The following is a 21,212-nucleotide window of genomic DNA, read 5'->3' as shown; positions in this document are numbered from 1 at the left end:
AAAACGTTTTTACTGACGCTGATAAATCACACTATTTTTCTTTATTTTGAGTTCAATATTGTTTCTTTAGCTGGATGCCTTCACTCTGAGCGCCTTTCCCTTCAGTCCAGACAATCATTTGTGGGAAGTCATTATTGTTTTTTCAGTGAACCACAAGAGCACAGACTATTGACCCTTGAGCAAAGCCTTTGACCTTGGTGCTTCTCAGTGGAGCTTCTTAATCTAGTGTGAGGTTGAGAAAACAACTCTAGCGGACACTTCATCATTATTTTTTACGATTGTATCAAGAAAAGTGGAATGTTTTTGCCCCAGGAGGTGAGAAGTCTGACAGAACAAATCAATCAAAATGATGTTTATATTTTTTCATTTTAATGTAGCAATATTTCATTCCTATTTTAATTCCATTATATTAAGACCTAAACAGACCGCTAATGTGAAAACCATACTTTGACTGAATTGCATGATTCAAGTTACTTCTGGGATTCTGATGACAAGCGGTGACAAACCTTGATGCTTGACCAATCACAGCAGAGTGTGTTTGGTGTGCTTAAAGTACATTTCATCTTATCTAAAACAAGTCCCTTTGGTTGGCAGTGCTAAAGATAGCTTTCTAATGTAAATATTTAAATGTAAAGAGAGTTTTGTACAAACAGACTCATACTCGTGAGAACAATAGAGGTCTAACGTCAATTTAAGAGACACTTTATTTTATATATATTTTTGCCATTTAGATACATTTTGAATGTATTGTTTTGGTCCTGACACGGTTTATATTGTTTCATAGTCGTTTATTCAAAGACTTTATCACATTTTCTATTTCTAAATGTGTGTTATAGGGTTTTTCTATTTTATACTTGTGATCCTAGATTTGTATACACTTTTTTCAAGCGACAACATCAGTAAAACTCTAAACTTCTGGGAGACGTCTGCTGAAGCAAAAGCAGGATGGAAGAGGCTTGTAAATAATAAAAGGTAAACAAATGTAATTAAACTGCAAAACTCAATTTGCTAATTCCCACTACAAACCTCTGAACTCATGCAGAGCCGAGTGTCACCTCGACACTCGTTTCTGTGTTTATCACTGTGCTGTGTGTGGGAGTCCGACTGGTAAAGTGTGTTGAGGTCACTGGTCCCTCACACTGTGCTTCTGTGTGGTCCAACTCAAGCATGCTAGTGAGCTTGTTGTCATCATAATTCTCAAAACTCCTGCGTTCCGTCGCTGCTTTGGTCGACTCAATATTTCACTCGCAGAGACATTCCAAGGCACAACGGTGCGTGAAATTGAGCGTGCGTCGCTGCAGGCGTCGACTGCATTATGACTTTTCATGTATACCTTGTTGTTTGACTCCAACTCTACCGGCTCATGTGACTCCCCCATCTGTGCCAGGTGAGTTCGGGGAGGTGTACAAAGGGCGGCTGAAGCCTGTCGGGAAGAAGGAAATCCCTGTTGCCATCAAGACCCTGAAGGTGGGATACTCAGAGAGGCAGAGGCGAGACTTCCTGTCCGAGGCGTCCATCATGGGTCAGTTTGATCAGCCAAACATCATCCGGCTGGAGGGCGTCGTCACCAAGAGCAGGCCCACCATGATCATCACTGAGTTCATGGAGAACGGAGCTCTGGACTCCTTCCTTAGGGTGAGTGCTCACAGGAACCTTACTGGTCTACAACTGAGTAGAGGAGAATGTTCTAATTTTTTCACATTTTCTGCTTGTTTTTAGATTAAATGATTGTAAAAACCATAGCTAGAAAATGTTGTTTTTGGCTTCCCAAAGAATCAGAGCACTCTAACTGTAATGTCCTGGACACCCTCCAGATACCACAGGTATATTTGTCTACAAACCGAGGAACTCTTGTGTCAGTTTCTGTAAAAGTTAAAAGTCTCTCGGTCCTTCATAAGAAAACCTTCTCTACCCACTTAGATAGAGCAGTCATCACGTGACCTGTCAAGTGAGAATATGAAATCTAAAAAAATCAAAATTTAGCTTAAATTTATTCAACCAAAAACTAAATATTGTACATAAAAATACAATATTTAAAAACAAACAGAAATTTGTTTTTGAAAAGAATTGAAAAATCAACATGGATCAAGTTACCATTTTAATTGTATTTTTAGTTATTGTATTCAGTTTTTCATTCACAGGAATAATTTATTTTCATGAATTAGACCACATTATTGTTTTTGGATTTTTGTTGTTTTGATGAGGATTTAGTAACTTAGTTTAATTGTTATTATATAGATGGTTATTTATTTATTATTTGTATTATTAGTTATTATTGTGTATTTGTTTTGTAAAGCATACAATTTATTATATCCTTATATTTTTATTAAAACTATTTGTATTTATTTTTAAAAATCCTTCTTTAATTAATTTCTGTTGTTTACAATGTTAAATATGATTTAGGTATTCATTAACTGAGCTCGATCATTCATCCTGAACCAACAAAATGCTATGAAAGTCATCATGAAATCTCAAGAATAACCAGAAGAGTGGACATGAGCAATCTGTTCCCTTGTCTGCTTCTGTTTACAATAAACTTTATAATGTGTTTATCCAGAAGTTCTCCTATATAATCCCACTATTTATAAAAAATGTAGGGCTGTAGTTGAACCTCAACAATGGAGTTCCCGGCTTCACTGCACACTTGACTTGTTATTCACGGACAAGTCTCCGTCAAGTAGATGTTTGAAGAATAATTGACATATTTCACGTCGAAATTCTGCTGGTGAGAAGCTCCAGTTCAAGCGTGATCAGGCACAGTAATTGCCCGTTGTGGAAATCCCTCTCTGACTCCACTAACGTCACAGGCTAGTGAATAAAGCCACTCCTTAAAAACTATATAGATTATTGTAATTCGCTCTCAGTTTGAGTGGGATCTTTAAAGAATGGAGGTGCTATAGTCGTGACTTGTGGAAGACGTATAAAGATCACCTGAGCCAGACATTGAGGTTCACAACAAATATTGTAATCAGATGTTTATTACCTTGCATTTTGATGAATGACATGAATTAATTTGATCAGAAAAACGGAACAGAATTTTTAATACAGAAACCTTTTTTTGCATTTACACAAATCAGAAAGTTTGTATAGAGCCACGAACATGACATGGTAAAAAAACAGGATTTGTTTATGGTGATGACAGTACAGTAAATTAGATACATTACTTACAATCAAATTTAATTAAAAATGAACACAATATTCAGAGTAAATGTCTTTACAAATCAAAGTAAAGAGCCTGGAGAGAGTGTAAGTCTTCTACTATAGTACCAACACAATAAGGTCTCCAAAATAACCACGTAAAACATACAATGCCGAGTGTTGGAATCGAACCAGAGTTTATTTATATTAAGACTGATTCTACCAATTGAGCTATCTGTGCTAGGGACGAAACGGAATTCAATTTTAAAAGATCAATTTAAGAATTTAAGGTATTTCGTGGCCAAAAATGTGTACAATGTGGCCAAGACATACTGCAGCACACGGTTTTGGCTGACACCTCTGATACATAGAGATCTTTTCCAGATCTTTTATGTTTTGTGACTGTCCCTGGTCAGTACAGACTTCTGGAAGTTTGATGAAAGGCTAGACCACTCCAGGATCTTGTGACGCTTCTTAAAAGGCCACTCTTAAGTTTCCCTGGCTCATTGTTCCGGGTGATTGTCATCCTGTAAGACCCAGACACGACCCATCTTCAAAACTCCTCCTGACAGTATGGGGTTAATGGTCAAGACCCATCCAACCCATCCAACCCATCCAACTCATCCAACCAACCCAACCACCCCTCCACGTGGTGTACTCATCCTGTCTAGTTTACAGAAAAGCATCCGAAAAGGAATTATGGATCCACCTCCATTATAATGAAAAAATGAATCAAAATCTTACAAATCTTTATCTACATTCTATTTTAAATAATGGATTTTTTTAAAAGAAAATGTTGATCCAAACATGTGTAATATAACTGAAGAATATTTCGAGGGTAACTTGGAAAGAAAAAGGGAGCAGAAGTCCACTGTGAAGAAAGCTTATTTCAGGTTTGTTATGAGGAGCAGCATCCTCTTCATCTAAAAATGTTTGACTTGTTGGAAGACGAAGCCTGCAGTCAGTTTTACTAACAATATAGTAACAGATGGACTGACGAAGGTTCGCCAGCTTTCATAAAGAGACACAAAGACAGAAGCAGCAATCGTGTCCTCCTTTTTCCTCCTCCTGTGTTGCTTCCTCTTCATCCTGCTGGACTGTCTGTCTCTCCGTCTGTCCACGTCTTTCATCCTGCCCTCCTTTTCCAGCACCTCTAAAAACAGAAAGACAAAGTCTTTGATGTGCAGTTCTCTCAGCATGACCCCCTTTTTACTGAGAAATCATCGCCTGATTCACACACAACCACACACAAACACACATACACACACATTGATCAATCTCACTGCTGTTTTGGTCCTAGCGTGACCATCATGCCGGCACAACACCCAAAGGATCTGTGTGTGTGTGTGTGTGTGTGTGTGTGTGTGTGTGTGTGTGTGTGTGTGTGTGTGTGTGTGTGTGTGTGTGTGTGTGTGTGTGTGTGTGTGTGTGTGTGTGTGTGTGGAGAGGTCTGTGCCTGCAGAGTATTAAGCCAGAGGAGCATCAAAGATGCGGTTTGGTGCACAAAGTGAATTAAAAGACACACACACACACACACACACACACACACACACGTACACACAAACTCACACAGAGTTGAATGCAGCTATGTCAGCAGGGATGGGAGCCATGCTAATGGGAGCTGAGGCTCTCTGACCCAAATGGAAGGAAAATGAAAAAAAGCAAAGACAAATATCAATTTCCTCTTTTTGGTGTTGCTGCTTAGCCCTGTACTGTTGGACGGTTTCATCTCATTTATTGAAATGCTCACCCATGAGTCACAAAGCAGAACCTTTTCTTAACTGATGTTTAGACATCAATTCAATTTGAGTCCTACATAATTCCCACATGAGTCCTATGAGGTTGGTTTTTACTCTTGATATTCTGAGGTGTTTTCCAATGAGCCCTTTGATTAAAGTGAGTTCTTACAAATTATGTAAGTGCCTGAGATTCATTAAATAGTGAGCTCTTTGTACACAAAAAGTCACTCATAGTATTGGATTTGAAGTCCCATTCATTTGAACGAGTCTGTAGTTCAAGGAACAGGAAGTGGGTCATCCTCATTGTGTGTCACACATTCCTGAGTGACACGTTCAGGAAGTAGTCAGGATTCATGTTTTCTTTCTGAGCCAACACAGCCCGGGTTAGATGGAGGAACATGAGGTGCAATTCAGAAGGCGGGTCCTCTACCTAAGAGTCCAACCATGCTGCCTACACAAGTTGTCCCTCATGAAGGATGTCAGTCAGAATGATGGTCCTGATGAGTCACACCTACAAAAGCGAGTCCTACAATATGCAGTGAATGAGTTGAAACCTGAGATCTGTAATCCAAGTTATGAAAGACACACATTCCACAGGAGTCACTGACTCAGGCAGGAAGTTGCCATGACTCATAAATATGTGAACACATTTTAGTCCCCAGCTCAAACTTGACTTTTGGTTTCATTTACACGTTAAAGTTTTTATCTCACACGTTGCTGCGTCACTCAGCCGCGCGAGCAGACGCTAGACTGCTGGACAGTCGCCATCACACCCTTTGCTGGAAATGTCCTCGCCGATTTCTTTCTAACAGCTCAGAAGGAAACATCCATGTAGGTGTTTCGGAGCAAACACTTTCTGCTCAGAGATGAAGGAAGTTTGGCTGATAAAGTAAAAGCTGGGAAGCTTGAAGCATCCAGTACAAATATTGTTTTCTATATTTTCTTTTTTTTTGTATTTTATATTTGCTAATATGCTCTGTTTTCACAATGATGGTTCATAAATTCAGAGTAATTGCAGTTGGAGTGTTTTGAGGGAAGATACATCAGCTTCAATAAATTCCTACCGGCTGCTGTGTACATTGATGTTTCATTCCATCCATCCTCCAAAGGTGTCGGGTGAAAACGGCTGATAACAGATAATAACCATAATCCTGTCACGCTTCTTGCTCCTGCAGCAGAATGATGGACAGTTCCCAGTAATCCAGCTGGTTGGAATGCTGCGAGGGATCGCTTCTGGAATGAGGTTCGTACACAAACACTCTATTTTGTCGACGTGATGAAGAAATGATTGCGTCATGGTTCTAGATGGATGTTTTTGTTGACCGGGAAAAATAAATGTGAACCATGAGTCTGTGGTTGTTCCTGTGTCTAGGTATCTGGCAGAGATGAGTTATGTTCACAGAGACCTGGCAGCTCGAAACATCCTGGTCAACAGCAACCTGGTGTGTAAAGTGTCAGACTTCGGCTTGTCAAGGTATCTGGAGGACGACACGTCTGACCCTACCTACACCAGCTCCCTGGTGAGGACGGACACACCTTCCTTTCTCCTCCCTCTTTTTATCGTCTTACCAACATACATACCTACCTATCTTCCTTTGTTTCCTACCCACCGTCTTTCCGTTCCACCTAAGAACCTTCCTACTTCCTACCTCCCAACGTACACATCCACCTTCCTTTATTATCAATTTCCTAAAACCATCTTATCTTCATACCTTGCTACCTATCTTTCTTCAATCCTCTCACATTTATTATCTGTGTCTTATCTGTCTTGCGACTTGCCTGACTTGCCACTTCCATGCCTACCTCCCTCACTCTATCCCTATCTGTCGACCTGTCTACCTACCTGACTTCTGCCCTTTTTTCTGCTTACCGTTCTGCCTTTCCCATCCATCCTCCCAGCCTACCAACCTTCTTTATTAGGACACCATCTACCTACCTGCCTTCCTTCTTTCTTCCTTCTTTTTATTCCTTCCTACCTATCTATCCACCTCTATACATGCCTGCCTGCCTACCATTTTACTTCCTTTGTTCATACTTCCTTTTCCTTCCTCCCTTCCTTACCATTTACCTACATTGGCCAAGATTCCCATAATGGTTAAGAAGCTATTAGTGCCGTGATCTTCTTTGGAGAAAGAACGCTGTGAAAGAAGGATGGGTTTCCCATAGTTGCTCTCAGCTTAAGAAGATCTTTCACTACCAAACAGTCTTCTTAGCGACCAAATGCTCAGGAAAAAGATGACTTACATGTTTAGGTTTTCCACACACATCTGCGTATAAGAGTTTATAGTACTACGTGCAAATACCTTTGTGCATAATAATTCAGAGAGAAATCAAGTTGAAGCTTGACACAGATCTACTGGTAGAAGCTGATCATGCAGTGGAAACATTTCATTTGAGTGAAAACATGCAAAAGACCTGCCTCCGTCAATTGGGGCTCTGATTGGCCGACACACTCAAAGAACACACCTCGGCTGTAGCAATTTAGTAATTTAACATAATGTAATATACATTAAAAAAAGGGTTGGCCAAATTTCGTGTGTTGAAGCAGTGGGTGATCGATTTGACTGGCATCAAATGATTCAGTTTCAGCACTACCACGGTGAACAGCTCCCACTAAGAGCTTCTTATAAATGGTCTTGATCTTAAGATTCTCCAAAGCGGTGAAGAAGACTTCTGTAAAATACCCATACATTAGCGCTCCTTCTTAAGAGCATTCTTCTTTCATAACAATGGAATCTGGGTTCCCCGCCATTGTCAGTGTGTTTACTACCTTTGTTATCAGCACTGCACTTTTCATCATGCGATAATCACATTGTAACACAGCGATGCACAACCAGGTGTTGACTAGAGTGACAATATTTGCTTCATTATCCTCATTAAGAAGCTCCCAGTCTTTTCTCTTCACCCTGCTGACTGTCCTAGTTGAACGCACAGTCATTGGAGCTACCTGGTGTGAAAATGCATATTCTCTTCAACAAAATGTATTCACTCCCTTTTTTGTCTCCCTCTCTCTCAGGGAGGTAAAATCCCGGTGCGGTGGACGGCACCTGAGGCGATCGCCTACAGGAAGTTCACGTCTGCCTCAGACGTATGGAGTTACGGAATCGTCACTTGGGAAGTGATGTCGTACGGAGAGAGGCCATACTGGGACATGAGCAACCAGGATGTAAGTGAAACACTTTACTTTGTTCCTTTGTTGTGTGTGTTAGATTTGTGTGAAAGTTAACAAATTGGGTCTCGCCAATACCTGCCAGTAAATTGTTCACATATTCCTCTGTGTGCGTGAGCCTGACAGCGAGGAACAAAGGCTTTCTGACACTTGACATCTTACTATTCAGGGGTTGTAGCATCCTCACAATTATTTTTAACTTCAATTGCCATGCGTGTGTGCAATTGTTGTTGCTCTTGTTTGTTTCCTCCATCGACACCGCCACAGGGGTCCTGCATGTTGAGGGGAAACATACGGAAAATGAGAACATCAATTTGAGTGTCACAGAATCTTTGTTCTCCTGGAAATGCAACCACAGGGCATCGGAATGTCTTTTTCCTCTGGTTCTATACGCTGTTTTGATAGCTTTCCTATCAGTGTCATGTGTTTTTTGAAGCAAGTTACACATGTGGAATCCTGAAAAACATTTTTTCTACATATTTTATTTAACAACTACCTAAATATATTTTTGTTACATTTTTAAAAATGTATTAATTCCAATATTGATCCTTGAATGTTTTTTATTACATTTTTATTTAAAGAATGTCTCAAATGACAGGCATCTTGTCCACTCGGTCCATAAAAACAGATCTGCTAGTAATGCTTACTAACATTGAGAAGGTAAAAATGATAATGGGAGAGCTTGGAGGTGTTCTTAAGGCTCATAAATATTCAGAAAATGAAATAAACATTACTTCTCTTTCATTTATTTGTATCGAGTTTTGGAGAGGTCTGAAAAAGTTTTTACATGCAATTAATTTTGGGCCAAGGACAGTGGTGACTGAGTCCAGTGACTGAACGACCCTCTCAGTGAGGGAGGATCTCCTGCACAGCATACTTGACTCGCCCACTGCTGGAGTCCAGTTAATCCATCTGGTTTCACCTTGACAGTACAGAGTACATTTTTTTTAACTTATTTGCAATGCATGTGTTGGTATTATTCATATTTATGTTTTTAAATATCTATAAATCAAGATATCAGAGGGATGTGTGGAGAAGTTGGAGACTAAGTTAGAGATGACAGATATTTGGACATTTGAGAAAGAAAGAGTGTTTTTAACCGAAAATGACGGCCAGACAGAGGAAGTAGACAACCAATGAGCTTTATGGATGTGATAAAGAAGGACGGGAAATCTATATATATAGAAATAATATATAGACAAGAAAATATACAATATTTTTAACAGAAACCTTGTGATAAGCCAAAGCAAACACATTAAAATTAACTTAACTAAACCAATACAGCTCTACATAGTCAAGAGCTGTTTTGTTATGCTATAATGTCATTAGGTAAATACTGGCTGGGGGAAATCTTCAGGTGACTCACAGTGAATTTAAAAAGGGTTCCTGTATAGCACAGCTATTCACTTGTGTATATAAGTCAGACATGAGTCACTCATACTGTCGACCTCCTTTAACTTAATCAACAGGATGATTCAAGATAGCAATTACACCAATAATCAGAGAAGTTTTAAAAGTTCTAACTCAAAACATTTAATCGAATACTCGAAAGGAGGAAGAAAGAAGAAGCAAAAAGAAGGAAAGCAAGCAAAATGAAGTGAGGAATAGATAAGTGATGACGAGGGAGCTTAAGAAAAGGAAGGGAGAAAGATGAAGAAGGAATTAAGCAAAATTTAGTGAAGAAGAAAAGAGGGAGGCCTCAAATATCTGCTCAACATTAGCACTCATTTACCCCTTAGTTTTATTTGTACACAAACGCTATATACTCTATTCATACTTGGAATATTCATTCTATCCTTTACATTTTATCTCACACGAGACCTCATTTAACGGACCACCACCTCCTCACTCCTGCGGCATCTCACCTCCCTCAGACCTCATTAATCCGGAATATATGAGCCATTTCCGCTGGTTCTCTACCGCTGATAGAAGTTAATAAGTTATTCGCAGAAGCCTTCCAACAGAAGCCCCAGAATTATTCTCTCTGTTTTAACTGCCGCCGTCCTCTCGCAGGCAACTCCAGCCTTTTCCTCACATTCGGTTCTTTGAAGCGGTGTGTCTAGCTGACCGCCTCTCTCACCTCCTTCCCTCTATTCCCTGGTGGACGCTTTGGAACGAGAGAGCCGGAATGATGACTGGGACATTTATGGAGGCGAAATAATGATGGGAGCTACAGCTAACAAGGGTCTGCAGGATTATTAACTGGCATGAACGTCACACACCTGAACATGCTACACACACGAGAGGAGCCACACACACACACACACACACACAAACAGTTCAAAGAGGAGTGGATGGTGGAACTGTCAGCGGGGCCACCACAGGTGCTGTGTTCTACATAAATTAATCATGAAAGGAACCTGTGATGTTTCACTATGCGAGCTGCCAGTTTGATTGACAGTGATGCTTAGAGAGAATTTATGAGCTACAAAGTGACAGAAGCGTGTGTGTCGGGGTCGCACGGAGTTCAGGCAGCTTGCAGACAAATCCAGACTCTGCCTTTACAGTAATAGCGGCGCCGCCATGAGACAGGCTTTGCAACTGTAACTACAGATTTGTTTCTAAGACTTTGCTACAAAAAAAAAGAAAAATCAAGGAACCTTTTAAGTACTGCCAACATGACGAGTGTCCTGGTTTCTTTTTGCACTTTTTCCCCCCGAAAAACTAGGGTTTGACAACTATCTTCAGTTCCAGCTTCACTTTTCATGCAAGAAAAGAACCGATCTGAACTCACCGATTATTTAACCCATTTCTTCACTAAATTAAGGTCGAATATTAAAAGATTTGGTGCTTTAAATCTTTAAATTCTTATCCTGCACTTCTTGGTTTAAGTTCAAGCTAAACTTATATTTCTAAGAAACACGAGGAAGACATGTATCTTACTAAAGGATTGTAGGACAAAGCCGTAGGCCTACCAAGTTATTTTGTTCTTAAAACATGAACATCCTTGTGTTTAAAGGAAGAGTAGGTCTTGTTTTCCTGCTGTACTTTTTGTATATTGCCTTAAGTCTTTCTCACACCTTGATTGCAGGCCAATAAATACATCAAAGTAAAACATGTAAGACACTACTCTACTGTAAAAACAGTAGCACATTTATTTTGAAAGTTAATATGCCAATCAAACTCAACTGGTTTCATGGAACATTCCAAACTAACTTGGTTTGGATAGAGATCTTGCTGTAGATGTTGAAAATAAACTTTCGAAACAGAAACATTGATGCAGAAGGAAGATTACATGGATTAAGTGGAGGATTGTTTAGCTTTGGGGAGAAATACAGTCCTTGTGACTTAAGACGCCTGGATTTGTTGTCTTTCTCGTGCTCCTTCCTTCCCTCAAATGTAAACAAGATGCAAAAATTAGTGGTTAGAGATCTTGTTTTTAAACTGGACAGAAATCTCCACCAATTTCTAACATGGAACCATGGCCTCAGACTTAGAGAAGCTGATCCCCTCAACTTCTCCACGTATTAATCACAGAGAGAAAGTGACAATAGTAATCTTCAGACCAACTTACGTCTAAGTTGCGTTTTCATTATTCTTTTTAACCACTTGAGAGGGACACATGGTTTAATTGTAGGTGTGTCTATTTTCACTCTTCAGTCAATTCTTGTCCTTGCTCTGAGTTGGTGTTGATAATTAGATTCAGTGTCCCAGAAGTGGATATATTCAACACTACCTCTCCACAATATAATGACATGAAGAGATGCAGTCAACTTCAACAGAATTAAATCCTGCGCTCCAGACACATGATCGACAGACGCTGAGGGAGAAGTTGAGTCTGTGTATCATCTCAAACTACACAAAGAAGTTAAAACTCTTGTGATTATAGATTGATAAATCATGTTCTCAACAACGCTTCATCATTTTCTCTCTTACATAGTCAATAAATGATATTCAATCTACAAGCTAATTAAATGAACTCGGATATAGAAGACAAACTAAATGAAGGTGTGACACAATGAGTTACCTTTAGTAGAAAATGTTTTGTGTTGTTATTGCTTAAACAAAGAAGAGGCTACATTAATTTAACCAACGGTTGCACCTTCATTTTATAGAAGATAGAAGGCATGATCACGCACTCACCTGTATGCACATGTCACACTAACCATCATCACTGAAGAAGGTCTTCTCTTCCTCTGGTGGTCGTAATTGGAACTTACCTGGTGGATGAAAGTGTTGGCTCAACATATAATTTGTCAATCAATGCAAGCAGATATCTGCCACTTTACATTAGTTGTACCTTGTACAACAATGGTGCCTTGTGTACCTGCATGTCTGCAAACACTCAATAAAGTAATTGGAATTTTAAAAAAGGCTTTCATAATGGAGCTCCCAATTCCTTCCTAAAACTGCGGGCTATGGACCTTAATAGTCATGTAGATATTTAATCTGTCACATCTATCATTATTTTTACAGCTTTTTAATTTTGGCTCACAAGAGCAGCAGCCAGAGTCAAAAGTCGGGGGGACTGTTTTGTCTTTAGAAAGGTGTGTTCACACCAAACACACTTCGCTGGTTTCTGTCATCAGAAAAACCTTACGCTGTACTTGACTGTAGTTGATGTAAAGGTAGATCTGCTGGATGTTCTCATGTTTGTGGAAAATCAAAGAGGAACCATCAGAGTTTGTGTGATGTAACCATTATTCAGATTTTAAACGTCAGATAAAACTAATTTAAGATAATTATATATCTGCACATCCAAGATTTCTGTCACAGCCAAATTGTTTCATATTTTTTATTTTTATTTTATTTGTTTACATTATTGTTTCTGGTGTTTATTAAAATTAAATTAATAATAAATAAGTAGCAGAAAATTAATAAATCAAAATAGTCAAAATGTGGCAAGGAAAATTAGAAATACATAGATGAAACAATTATTCTGTTAGCTAAAATACCAGATATCAAGAAAATGAGAAGTAAAATGCCGGAGAAGTTGATTAAGGAGTTGAGACCCACGTCCTTTGAGTTATTTATTGATATCTCAAAGTTCTCCTTCTTATCTTTGACCGATCCAGTTGATCACAGAAAAAGATCAAGAATTTCCTGTTGTGTTTATTGAATTTTAAATCCTTCCATTTCCTCTCCTCTTCCCTCTGGCTGCAGGTCATCAACGCCATCGAGCAGGACTTCCGGCTGCCAGCTCCCATGGACTGTCCGCTGGTGCTGCACCAGCTGATGCTTGACTGCTGGCAGAAAGACCGCAACGCTCGGCCAAAGTTCCCAGATATTGTCAGCATGTTGGACAAGATGATCCGCAATCCGGCGTCTCTGAAAGCTGGAACCAACATCCCGCACTGGTGAGTCACAATCTGCTGTCGTGGAAAGTGCTAACACCGTTGAGAGTTGTATTTGAATTCATCATGCTAGTTCTGGCAGATGAAGACGTATACGTTGATCTAGTCCAGTAATGCCTAAATATGCTATAGTAGTTATAGTTGTATAATGCAAGAGTGATGACAGTGTGTTGTGAAGTATTCTGGGTAGAAGAATAAGTACTTGAGGCATATATTTGGAGATGTTGGCAGTGTGACAGGGTGGTTGTTGAACAGAGGGTGTTGAAACAGTGTAAACAACAGGAGAACTTCTAGTTTAATTTGATTTAAAAAACATTTATTCTTCCCAAATTAGGGAAATTTAGGTTGGAGGTATGAGTAGTAATAGCAATACTATCATTAATAGAATCGTTTTTTTCCTATCAAGGTGACAAAGTCAAGGTTCAGAGCCCAATTACATGACAGCAAGTAACTTTTGTCGCCCACGTCTGCTTCTAGAATTGCTATCTCTGCGTGTTACAATAAACAATTATTGATCCAAAATATGGTAAAATATGGTAAACGAGTCTGCGCCTAAATGATTATCAAGACCATCACAACAAATTCCGAAGTTTTAGTGTTTCTTTCTGGCTTAATACTCAGATAAAAAGGTCTGTATCACTTCTGGTGTTTTGTTAGTTGAATAAATGTTAACTATATTCTGAAGTTCCATAACACTCATTCAATACTGTAGATAACAACAACAATGACCTTTTACTTCTGCCTTTCTACTCACTTTTTTGAATCCTTTTTTTAAGCTATCTTTTATGGCTTCCATAAAATCCCTACCCCTTGTCATAGTAGAATGTATTCGCATTAGTAATAGTACAGATAGTAGAAGTGAAGTAGTGCAGTTACTAATATAACTAGTAGTACTGGAGGTAGTAACACTACTCTATAAGTAGCTTTGTCTTAACATTCTTCTCAGCCCTTCCCATCACCCTTTGCTGGACCGAGGCGGCCCGGACCTGAGCAGATTGAACTCTGTGGAGGACTGGCTGGCCGCGCTCAAGATGACCCAGTACCGAGATTCGTTTCTGGGCTCAGGATTTACGTCTCTGCCGCTCATCACCCAAATCACTGCTGAGTAAGTACCAGCCCATCTCTGGCTGCTATTTCTGTCTGAACTTTCCTGCCCACGTCTCGCACATTCCAGTCTGCTACACGCTGGAACTTGGGGAGATTCACATGTTTGTGCTCGTGTCTGGTAATTATTTACACACTTGTTGTTTAATTGATTTACCAAAGATTTGTCCAAACTTTTTGCCCCCCCTTGGCACATAAAAATAGCAAGTTAATTGAATATTTTTATTCACTATATTGTACAAAAGTGCTTTATCTTTAGGTAGTTTCAATTTTTGTTTTACAGACACAGTGTCAAGTTAAAATGTTTGTGTGTGAATCTGAGAGAGAAACAACCATGCTGCTTTCAAAGACACCTCCACATAGGATACCTCAAGTTGACTGACGTATGAACTTGATGTTTCAAACCAAATTCAATCAACCGTCCAGCAAGGGGTGATGGGAAGGGCTGAGATTCAAGAATCCGTCTAAGGAGAACTTCAACTGTCAGGTTCTAGAGCTCCTCCTAGACAAGCTGGTGCTGCAGTTATCTCCAGCTCAGTGCCGGCACGCTGCAGCCTTCAGAGTGGACGGGCCTGACAGAGCGGACACTCTCTCTGCGGGGTAAATTAAGTGCAACACCGCAGCTTTGTGGAGTCAGCAGAAAAGAGCAAGATGGATGGGAGTATAGTTTTAGACAATATTAAGTGTCAAGGCTTTATTTTTCACTCCGACGGTGGATCATGTTACGACCTGGACTCACTCTGCCGACATTCTGCTGTCACATTACATCTGACAGTTGATTAGTGGCTGTGTGCTTTCGAATATATATGCCGGTGAATTAACATTTCAACACTCCACTTCAATATGTTTGAGCTGCAGACTCACCGCAATAGTTTCTGGTTTAAATCAACCTTGCGGAAACTCAGGGTTTCAAGTTTATCAATCAATGTGAGTTTTCTTCCTGAAGCTGTAGTTTTTTTTCCGACGGTCGGAGAATATAGAGACGACTCAATTGTCAGTAGGTTTGTGATTGACATGGGATGGACATGTGTCCTTTTCAGAGATTACCATATCCGGGACAGTCTCTACCCAACATTTAGGAAGTAACCAGAAGATAATCTGTTTTTAAAGAATAACTGTGTGCTGACAAGTTGTGTTCAACTTGCAACTCTTTGTTATATTAGGTAAAAGTACTGATGCTCTGTAACATAGTGGTACTGACATGAATTGTGATGACACAAATGTCAGGATTTTGTTTTTTTACCCCTGATGAAAATCGTTATGTTTATCCGAAAAGTTTGGAAGTAAAATGATGCATGATGCTCAGGGGTAAAAGTGTAAAAGTCCAATTATTAATAAATATACAAAGCAAGAGCCGAGACTGCCCAGATGAAACCTAAAGGCTGGGTGTGATTGGTGGATCACTCGCATCACCTGCTCGTGTCATGAGAAGGGATAATGTGGAACAAGTCGCTCATAAAGATTGGGCGCAGATGATAACCTGCAGCTGTGCTCACCCATACATGTATGTATTTCTCAGGTCAACTGCTTGGTGACCTTCAGGAATAGTTTTCTCTCCCTCACATTATTGCCACCTTGAACAAAAAAGGGTGTGTGAGATCACAGATCTCCAGCTTCTTTAGAGAGCTGCCCTCTGAATGACATGATGCCCCCTCGACAACCCCATAATCAGCAAAGAAGATTTTCCTTCTTTGTCCTCAGAGCACCCTCCTGCTCTTCCTAATCTGAGGCTGGAATATTTTTAACAGTTGTTTACTCGCACATAAAGGCTGGATATTCACACACCTCCCACACAATTGTTTGGCTCTACAAAAAAGGTTGACAGAAAAGCCCTCGAGCTGTGAACGGCTGATTAGAAGCTTAAAAAAAGAATTGGATGGAGGTGTGATGGGGTAATATTCATATGATTCATTTTTACACATATAATGAACACTTCATCTGAATCCTTCTATTAATCCCTTCAGATTATATCCTGCAGCAACACAGAAGCAGGAAAGGTTTGCACTTCATACATTGTCTCTGATAAAAGAAAAAACAGAACTGGAAAATGAAATATTTTTAATCTTAAATTTGGGTCCAGAAATGTCTAATAACTGTGATGAAGCACTTGCATTTTTTACCCTGTGTTATCTCAGGGTCAAGATGACCCGCAAGCCAAAATACAAATTGGGCTAAGATAAGGGTAAAGTATGTCAAGCATTAAAAAATAAACATAAAAGGGGAAGAAACAAGAATATACAGTAGATTTAACATAGATATAATTATGTTTTTTCTAAAAAAAAAAAAGCAGAAAATAACACCTTTGAGAAAAATGACCCAATTTATAAAAAGGCAATTCTTTTATAAAAAAAAACAAACAACATGTCATTGTTATTTAATTTATTTTAAAACCTAAATAAACAAAAATAATAATAAGAGGAACATAATTCCTAAAAAGTATACAGTCCTATGTATATAATTTATTCTATTTTTGTCACATTAATTAAGATTAAGTGAATGGACTTATTATAGTTTTTCTGAGTAAATTGTATACAATAATAAAAAGGAAAACATAAATATTGATGTGTCAATCAGGAATCATCTACAGCCGGAATTGTTCATTTTCACTTCAGAACATCCATTAGAGGCTCGGCTGAGGTGAGGTTATATGCTTTTTGCAAATTCATTTTTCATTTTGTGTCCCACCAGAGACCTGCAGAAGATGGGAGTATCCCTAGCAGGACACCAGAAGAAAATCCTGACCAGTGTTCAGTCCATGAGGCACCAAGTCGACGACCAGTCTCCCACAGAGTCGGTCTAACAGCACCAGGACCTCCAGCAGTCCGGTAACTGACGAGGCTGCATCTTTTCTACACTTGTGGATCGAAACAATTACTGTGGTCGCAAGAGGTTCACTGGCGGAACTTCTCCGATGTCACTTAACTTCCTCCATCGACTCAAACTAGACCAAGTCTAACTGGAGGGAGAGACTCGTCTGTGTGGACCACAATCACAAAACACCATTTCTATCTGTGTGACGGCTTCAGTTCGCTGAAAATCCACACTCCAGTTTTTACAAGCACACAGAAGAGAAAGAGTGTCTGATTTGACACCAGCTGAAGAAGAAAAAGGCCTGAGGAGACACAAGGGGCTTTCATGTCGCACCACTCGTGAAAATGGCGAACGTTTTTTGGGGGATCCAGAGCAGAGCTGAAAGTCTCTGAGAGTTTATCTTCACATTGAAGAGTTTGTACATAATACTGTTTGGGATTTTTGTTTCCTCTTTGCTTTCACTCTTGGCCTGGTAATTGTCAAAGGAGTTTTAGCTGTGATTATCTTCTTCTCGATGACTCATCACTGGATGGTGGCACAAACTCGCTGTGAAAAAAAAAAAGATTTTCATACTTTTTGGTACTTTGTGAGCAGAAACTTTTCTTCCAAGCAACTCCTGTCCTACTTCTGTAATTTATTCCAAGAAAAGCTGGGTGGTGTTCTACAATCAGCACAAGCGCTCAATGCGTCTGAAAACAAATAAGTGACTTTGGTGCGAGGGAAGTTTTCTCAAGGCGACTGCAGCGTGGTGGGATCGTTACAGCTGCCCCCGGCATGATCGCTCTGCTGTGGACAGACAATCTATAATAGACCGAAACATTTTTTCCCACCATTCTTTTGTGTTCGGCTGGCAGAGCTGACGATGGCGCACATCATGTTTGAATTAAACCTGTCTCTTTTCTAAGTGTTCGTGCTGCGTTGGTGATGTCATGACGTCTCAACAGACTCTTGTATTGCTGGTGCTGCTGACGTTAAAGTAACGGTTGAGCCTCCTCTGCTCCTGATGTTGGTAGGGAGGCAAAACAAGTGGCAGGTGAAGTGACTTTCAGACAGAAGTGAGGAAATATCTTTTCATACCATCATTCTTGAAAAAATAAAAATGTTGGATAATTTTCCCAATGGAAAATCCCTAAATCTCAAAACTGGAATATACAGATGATTTAACATGTTTTTATGATTAAAGTCTGGTGTATATATTATTTATATTATTAGTCCAATTATTCTATTCTAACAGATTCTTCTTAGTTGCTACATCTGTCGTATTAAATGCAAATTGAAAAATCAACACTTCGATTCAACCAATCAAAGCCCAGATTTAACAGTGACAACGGAAGTGAAAGAAAAAAACATTTGTGAAGATTTGAACAAAAAAAAAATTTTTTTTTAAAAGCTACAATTCTGCATCTTAATCCCCTATTTTGACTTTAGACCCCAAGAGTTTCATCTTTTTAAATGTGTATTGTTTTTCATTGTTTAAGCACTTTGTGACCCTGGTCTGAGAAAGGTGCTTTACAAATAGCAACATTAATTGATGCTAACTGACCCATTTTATAGTGAATCACATAATCTCGCCTTTTGTAAGTGTGACAAATTACCATTACTCCAAAAAATTTTGGGGCTCACAACATTACAGCGCAACCTTTAACCAGGCACTTCTTTTGTTGGAATTCCCTATCACTTTTTAATCTTAAGAAAAGACTATTTTTAATAAATGCAATGAAAGTGACTCATGTTTGTGTTTGAATTTATAGAGGTTTTTCTCCCGCCCTGGGCAAAACTGCTATAGGGTGTTTAAGCAGGTTGTGGCACAAAAAAAACGTTGCCAACATCTTACTTATTCAATTTTACTTTTGACGGATACATATCATTTAATGTTTACTTAAACATATTGTTTATTAGGCCCAATTTCTGGGGTAAACAGCAACAATACAATGATATTTATGAAGGCAATGTTTTTGTTCCCCACCGTCCAACCTTACCCACATTCCTGACAAGATAACACCCATAACAAACTGCGATGATAATTTCATAAACTGTCAGTTTCACATCCTGACACCTGACCTTGCTGTGAACTCATCCGTCATTCCTCCATCTTTATCTTTGAGCTGCTGACAGTGTTTTGAGGCACAAAAGCTTTCTTACTTTCTCTTTGACTTGTAGTGACAAGAAGAAACAATAACACAGCATTCCCAAGCTTCTCTGATGTGTCTTTGAATAGGAAGGGTGGAATACTCAGAAGGGTGGAGATAAAGAGAGACTGAAAAAGGGAATAAGATGAGAAAAAGCTAAAGAGAGCGCCATGACATCAGAGGCGGAGGACTGGGTCCTTGAATAAAAATGAGTCTGGGTGTGGCGAGATTCTTCTTTTCTTCTCCTGATGCCAGAAACCTTCCAGTGCAACTCTCTCTGCTCTGTCTCTTAGCAGCTTTTCTGTCTTACTTTTGGTCTTGCATCACCTCAAATGGATGTTTCTTCCACACAAACACCCGGCATCAGAGCGGAGGATTCTGACAGTGTTCTTGAGCAGGATGTATTAAACTGTTCAACTATTTTCTTTCAATATGTACATTTATTTGTCTTTGAGACTCTGTTCTCATCACCTGCCCGTGCAAACAGTTGTGTAATATTCACTGTATTAAAATGCAAATTTGCACACACATGCACTTGTTTGTGTGTGTAGTGAAATCTGAGTGTGTGTTGTTCTGTGTGCAGTAACATGTTTGTACCAGCTGTGAGTTTGTAGCTGTTGAACTTTCTGAATCTTACATTTGCAAAACAAAGTTTGTCAATAAAGAATACGAATCAACTGAAACGTTTCACAGTTAAATCCTTTTTGTGATTTGCATGTTAACCCATGAGTCAGGAATCTGTTTTGAACTGACTTAAATGTACTTTCCACAAAAATGACTTATTGATGGGTCTAGTAGCTGTGTGTCCAAATTAATCAGCAATCTATGATATGATGATCATGTTTTGCTTCTTTCCACGGGTTTGGCACTAACCTATATTTTTTGTATTAGTAACTCCTAGTAGTCTTACAACTGTTCAATATTCTGTCCAAATAATCCCAGCAAGGCACCTGATCTACGGGTCCATAAATTCCTCTGTTGGATTACTGAAGACATCTGCGCCGGTAAAAATGATAAAAGGAAGATAATAAAACTCTTCAACGACTTTCATTTTACGAGCGACGACTGCTTGAATCATTGATGGGATCAAGAGTCATTTCTTAAATTGACTCCTGTAAGTCTCTGGTTGATTAATATTAAAGTTTACGACTTCAGGGATGGAGTTTGAAATTAACCTGAGCGGCTGATCAGGAGATAAAAAGCAAATGGTAAAAAAAAAAAAAAATCAGCTCCAGTGACTCTTAAAATATTGAATTATTGAAGAAATTGTAGTGTCATGATCAGGAAGCACTAGGGACAAGGGCTGTGTTGAGGTTGTTGATGTTGAAACCAAGGATTGGGGGAATTTGCTAAACTGCGACAGAAAAAGGTCAAGATGTAGGATGTTAAAGCAAAAAAAACATTTTGTAACCTTGAGTGAGTCATCCTCAACCACTGCCCTTCCTCCCCCTTCAAGTAAATAATTGACTTCCTCAGCCAACTGCCTGAGACATTTCACCTCCTGGTCATCATTCCTGGAAAGCACATGATTCTCTCTGGGTGCGTCATCCTCACCTCTATCTGTTGCAGGCAGATTTGGCTGCGGGATGGATGGCAGGCATTTCTTCAGGGGATGAGCCTTTATCTATTATTGAGCAGCAGCAGCTCGCTAAAATAAATATGACACACTACCAGTGCTCAACTTCACATGTTCATCTTATCTAAGCGGTCGGTGCTGCAGCTTCAGGGCAAGACGATTTAAATTCAGCTCAAGGCAATATACCCAGTATACATATACTGTTCAACCTGGGTACTTCGGGGTCCTGCGCAGTACCTTGTAGCCACTCTC

At 39.4% G+C, this 21,212-nt stretch overlaps 1 protein-coding gene across 1 annotated transcript in view; it reads left to right on the top strand.

The window, feature by feature from the left end:
- LOC148087205 (ephrin type-B receptor 1-like) overlaps positions 1 to 20,067 on the top strand; it is an 89,907-nt gene extending 69,840 nt beyond the window's left edge. Inside the window, exons 14-20 of the mRNA XM_087785388.1 lie at positions 1,388 to 1,635; positions 6,053 to 6,120; positions 6,250 to 6,397; positions 7,894 to 8,043; positions 13,150 to 13,343; positions 14,287 to 14,445; positions 17,133 to 20,067. Coding sequence (XP_087641514.1) covers positions 1,388 to 1,635; positions 6,053 to 6,120; positions 6,250 to 6,397; positions 7,894 to 8,043; positions 13,150 to 13,343; positions 14,287 to 14,445; positions 17,133 to 17,244 — 1,079 coding nt within the window. The 3' untranslated portion in view covers positions 17,245 to 20,067. The remainder of the gene's footprint in view (positions 1 to 1,387; positions 1,636 to 6,052; positions 6,121 to 6,249; positions 6,398 to 7,893; positions 8,044 to 13,149; positions 13,344 to 14,286; positions 14,446 to 17,132) is intronic.
- Positions 20,068 to 21,212: the final 1,145 nt, after the last annotated feature.

Source organism: Callionymus lyra, chromosome 2, assembly GCF_982586985.1.
Source record: "Callionymus lyra chromosome 2, fCalLyr1.hap1.1, whole genome shotgun sequence".
Taxonomy (NCBI): Eukaryota; Metazoa; Chordata; class Actinopteri; order Syngnathiformes; family Callionymidae; genus Callionymus; species Callionymus lyra.
This window is presented reverse-complemented; position numbering and strand designations above follow the sequence as displayed.